Here is a 4,373-nt window from a genome sequence, read left to right as displayed (position 1 = left end):
TGGGTGCTCACCATGACCTACACCGTATGGATGTAGGAATGGGTGCCCACCATGACCTACATTCCACAGACATGGCATTGGGTGCCCGCTATGACCTGCACCCTATAGACATGACATTGGGTGCTCATCATGACTTACACCGTATGGACGTAGGAATGGGTGCCCCCTGTGACCTACACCCTATGGATGTAGGAATGGGTGCCCACCATGACCTACATCCTATGGACATGGCATTGGGTGTCCACCATGACCTGCACTCCATGGTTGTAGGAAAGGGTGCCCACCATGACCTGCATCCCATGGACACGGCATTGGGTGCCCACCATGACCTGCGTCCCATGGATGTAGGAAGGGGTGCCCACCATGACCTGCATCCTGTGGACATGGCATTTGGTGCCCACCATGACCTGCACCCCATGGACAGAGCCCCAAGGGCTCCCCCTGTGCCAATGGGACACAGGACCTTGTGCCCACCACGCACCCACTGGGTGATAGGCTTGGGTGCCCATCATGACCTGCCCCCCATAGCCATGAGACTGGGTGTCCACCACGATCCACACCCCACGGACACGGGACGCCCACCCTGCGCCAACAGCGACGCCGCTGTGCGCCCACCGCACCCCACAGCCACCCATGCCTGGGTGCAGGTGCCACCCTGCGCCCCGTGGGTGTCCACCCCACGCCGCGGGGCACTCACAGAAGTCGCTGTGCCGCCGCTGCCGGTGGTAGGTGCCGGCGCCGCGCTGGCCCTTGCCGTGCGCGGCCACCTTGCCCGTGCCGTTGGCCACCTCGCTGGGCGCCCGCACCCGGGCCAGGGACAGGGTGCTGCCCGTGCGCGACTCGCCCGCCTCCACCTGCGAGAGCCCCCAGCGCCCGTCAAGCCGGGCCACGCCGGGCACCCATGGGTGCCCCCGGGCGCCCGTCTCACCTCGTTCTTCCTGCCCAGCAGGAGGTAGGTGGCCGTCACCTCGTTGTACTTCTGGTTGCTCAGGGACTCCTTGATCTCCTCCCGGCTGTAGCCCATTCCCACCATCACCTCTGGGGGCGCACGGGTGAGGGGGCACCCCGAGCACCCTGCCCGCGCCGCCGCCGCAGCCACGCCGGGGCGCGCGGGCGGCGCCGGGCGCTCACCGATGCGCTTGGCGTCCCCAAAGTCCTCCTCGGGCTCCTTGTAGGGCTTCAGCTCGTCGCCCTCGTAGCCGATGTTGATCCACTTGTCCTTCATGATTTGCTGCCACGGGGCCGAGCGCCACGTTAGGGGGGCCCCACGCCGTGGTGGGGGGACATAAACACCGTCACGGGGGGCTGGGAGGGCACCGCGGGTGGCACTGCGGGGGCACCCCCAGCGCTGGCACCGGGGATGTCACCGGTGACGCCCAAGGCCACAAGGAGGTCGTTAGGGGGGCCCTAAGCAGCACTAGGGGTGACAGGGGCGTCTCGAGGACCCTTGGGTGCCACTAGAGGGCACAGGGGCCCCACGGGACGCGTCCCCAGGGCGTGCGCAGGTGCCACCCGCGGGCGCGCGCGGCCTCACCTCGAGGGTGCAGCGCTTGGCCGGGTTCAGCACCAGGAAGCGGCGCAGGATGTTCTCGCAGTCGGTCGACATGTAGAAGGGCACCCGGTACTTGCCCCGCAGCACCCGCTCCCGCAGCTCCTGCGGGCGGCACAGGGCGCGGTGGCACCGGGGCGGCTCTGCCAAGGGCCCCGGGCACGGAGAGCTCCCCCTCTACTGCTTGGGGAGCCTCCTGCTCCAAAGTGTGACCCCCAGGCCCCCTGGCACCTCCTCAGATCCCCTTTGCCCCCGCGGGCACAGTTGAAGGGCATGGAGACACCAACCAGGGTGCCCAGGATGTCAACCGGGTGGCCCACGTTGAGGTTGTGCCCATCCACGAGCGTCAACCAGCCCACGAAGGCGTCCAGGGTGATGCCCAAGACGCCCACCTTGAGATTGCGCCCATCAAAAAGGATCATTCAGCCCACCAAGGCGTCCAAGAATGTCAGCCAAGGTGTCAACTTGGTGTTACGCCCATAGAAAGGCAGAGAGACACCAATGAGGGTGCCCAGGATGTCACCTAAGGTGCCAACTTTGAGGTTGTGCCCATACAAGAGCACTGCCCAACTCATCAGAGCATCCAGGATGTCACCTAAGGTGCCAACTTTAAGGTTGTGCCCATACAAGAGCATCGCCCAGCCCATCAGAGCGTCCAGGATGCCAACCAAGGTGCCCACCTTGAGACTGCAACCAAGAAAAAGCATCATCCAGCCCATCAGAGCGCGCAGGATGTCACCTAAGGTGCCAACATTGAGGTTGTGCCCATACAAGAGCATCGCCCAGCCCATCAGAGCACCCAGCAAGACACCTACAGCGCCCACCTTGCCACTGCAACCACCCGAGAGCACCGAGCAGTGCCCAGGGCCGCGGCGCCCACCTTGAGGTTGTGCCCGTCGAAGGGCAGCGAGCCGCTGACCAGCGTGTAGAGGATGACGCCCAGGCTCCAGATGTCCACCTCGGGCCCGTCGTACTTCTTGCCCTGGAAGAGCTCGGGCGCCGCGTAGGGCGGCGAGCCGCAGAACGTGTCCAGCTTGGAGCCCAGCGTGAACTCGTTGGAGAAGCCGAAGTCGGCGATCTTGATGTTGGCGTCGGCGTCGAGCAGCAGGTTCTCGGCCTGCGGGCGACGCGGCACCGTGTCCCCGGGGAGGCCACCGAGGGCGCGGGGTGGGCGCCGCGGGTGCCGCGCTCACCTTCAGGTCCCGGTGCACGATGTTCTTCTGGTGGCAGTAGTGCACGGCCGAGACGATCTGGGGACACCGCTGGCATCAGCCTGGTGGCCTCGGTGGCCCCTGGTGGCCCTCTGTCCCCTCCCCGGTGCCCGCGGTGCCCCCCTGCGCACTGAGGTGCCCATTGGGACCCCCCTCGCCCTCCTCGGCCACTCGCTGGCCCCGATCGATGTCCCGGCCGGGCGCCCCGGGGCGGGGATTGATCTGCCCACGTGTCCCCGGCACGTGTCCCCAGGGCCACCCTGTCCCCAGCGCCCGGTGTCCTGCACAGCCCCCCGTGGTGATGCCAGGCCGATGCCACCTGCCCCGTGTCTGCTCCCTGGGGATGTCCCCAACCCCACACCAGGGAAGTGTCACCCCGCTTGTCCCATGCGAGGTCTCCAGGATGTCCCCAGGCCCAGACCACAGTGCTGCTGTGTCCCCACGATGTCCCCAGCGCCAGGCCACGGTGCTGCCGTGTCCCCCATGACGTCCCCAGCCCCCCAGGACAGCGCCACCCCCTTTGGCCACGCCAGGCCTCCACCATGTCCCCAAATCCATGCCACCGTGCCAGCACGTCCCCCGCGATGTCCCCAGCCCCGCGACAAAGGGGACCCTCATCCCCCGCGACGTCCCCAGCCCGGTGCCACCAGCCTGGCGCCTCCGACCTGTCGGAACTTGGCCCGCGCCTCCTTCTCCTTCATCCTCCCGTGGGACACCAGGTAGTCGAAGACCTCCCCTGCGGAGACACCCATGGGTGACAGCGCCCGGCCACCCCCTGGTGTCCCCCAAGCCCACCCTGGGGACCCCGTGGGGACAATACGGGGCACAGGGTGCTCACCGGCGCTCGCGTACTCCATCACCAGGTAGAGCGTCTTCTCCGTCTCAATGACCTCGAAGAGCTTCACTGCGGGGACACGGTGGCATCGGTGGGTGGCCCCAAGCACCCACCCGGCACGCGGCGTCACCAAAAGTGTCACCCCGCGGGGTGCCACCATGGCCACCATGGGGTTCCCGCGGGTGCGGATGACACCGGAGCCGGCGTCCCCAACGCGCAGGACGTGGTGCCACCGCATGGCGGGGGGTGGGTGCTGCGGGCACCCTTGGGTGCCCCCCACCCTGGGGTGCCACTCACCGATGTTGGGGTGATTGAGCCCCTTCATGATCCGCACTTCCCGGAAGAGCTACGGGAAAACGGGACGGGATGGAGGCACCGGGGACAGATCCAAGGACCCTCCGGGGGCTCCCTAGGGTGCCCCCCTGCCCCTTGGGGTGCTCCCCACCCTGGGGTGCCCCCCACCTTCTGCAGGCTGGTTGGGTTCAGCTGCGTCTTGTCGATGATTTTTATGGCCACCTGCGAGGGAAGCGGGTGATGGGCAGGGGGTGCGGGGGTATGGGGTATGGCACCCCCCCCAGCCTGCCATGGGTGCCCATCTGCCCCCCAGAGACACCCAGGGGTGCCCATGTGCCCCAAATGCCCCCCAGGGGCTCCTGTCTGGCCCTCAGGGACACCCACACACCCCACATCCCCCCTGCCAGGGATATCCCCCGTGCCCCAAATCTACCCCCCCAGGAGCCCCATTGCCCCCCAGGGATGCCCCCCAAGGGTGCCCACA

The 4,373-nt window shown here is 67.3% G+C and overlaps 1 protein-coding gene across 1 annotated transcript in view; it reads right to left on the bottom strand.

Annotated features, from left to right (window-relative positions):
- Nucleotides 1-212: 212 nt before the first annotated feature.
- LOC112956263 (MAP/microtubule affinity-regulating kinase 4-like) overlaps nt 213-4,373 on the bottom strand; it is a 6,473-nt gene continuing 2,312 nt past the window's right edge. The window contains exons 2-13 of the mRNA XM_026049764.1: nt 4,058-4,111; nt 3,893-3,941; nt 3,599-3,664; nt 3,426-3,496; nt 2,743-2,799; nt 2,430-2,666; nt 1,535-1,654; nt 1,132-1,231; nt 929-1,038; nt 698-854; nt 486-583; nt 213-407 (exon numbers count right to left, since the gene is read on the bottom strand). Coding sequence (XP_025905549.1) covers nt 213-407; nt 486-583; nt 698-854; nt 929-1,038; nt 1,132-1,231; nt 1,535-1,654; nt 2,430-2,666; nt 2,743-2,799; nt 3,426-3,496; nt 3,599-3,664; nt 3,893-3,941; nt 4,058-4,111 — 1,314 coding nt within the window. The remainder of the gene's footprint in view (nt 408-485; nt 584-697; nt 855-928; nt 1,039-1,131; nt 1,232-1,534; nt 1,655-2,429; nt 2,667-2,742; nt 2,800-3,425; nt 3,497-3,598; nt 3,665-3,892; nt 3,942-4,057; nt 4,112-4,373) is intronic.

The sequence above is a fragment of the Nothoprocta perdicaria genome, unplaced genomic scaffold (genome assembly GCF_003342845.1).
Source record: "Nothoprocta perdicaria isolate Ctin4 unplaced genomic scaffold, notPer1 scaffold_613, whole genome shotgun sequence".
NCBI lineage: Eukaryota > Metazoa > Chordata > Aves > Tinamiformes > Tinamidae > Nothoprocta > Nothoprocta perdicaria.
The sequence above is the reverse complement of the archived record's forward strand: the minus strand, read 5'-3'. Positions and strand labels throughout refer to the sequence as shown.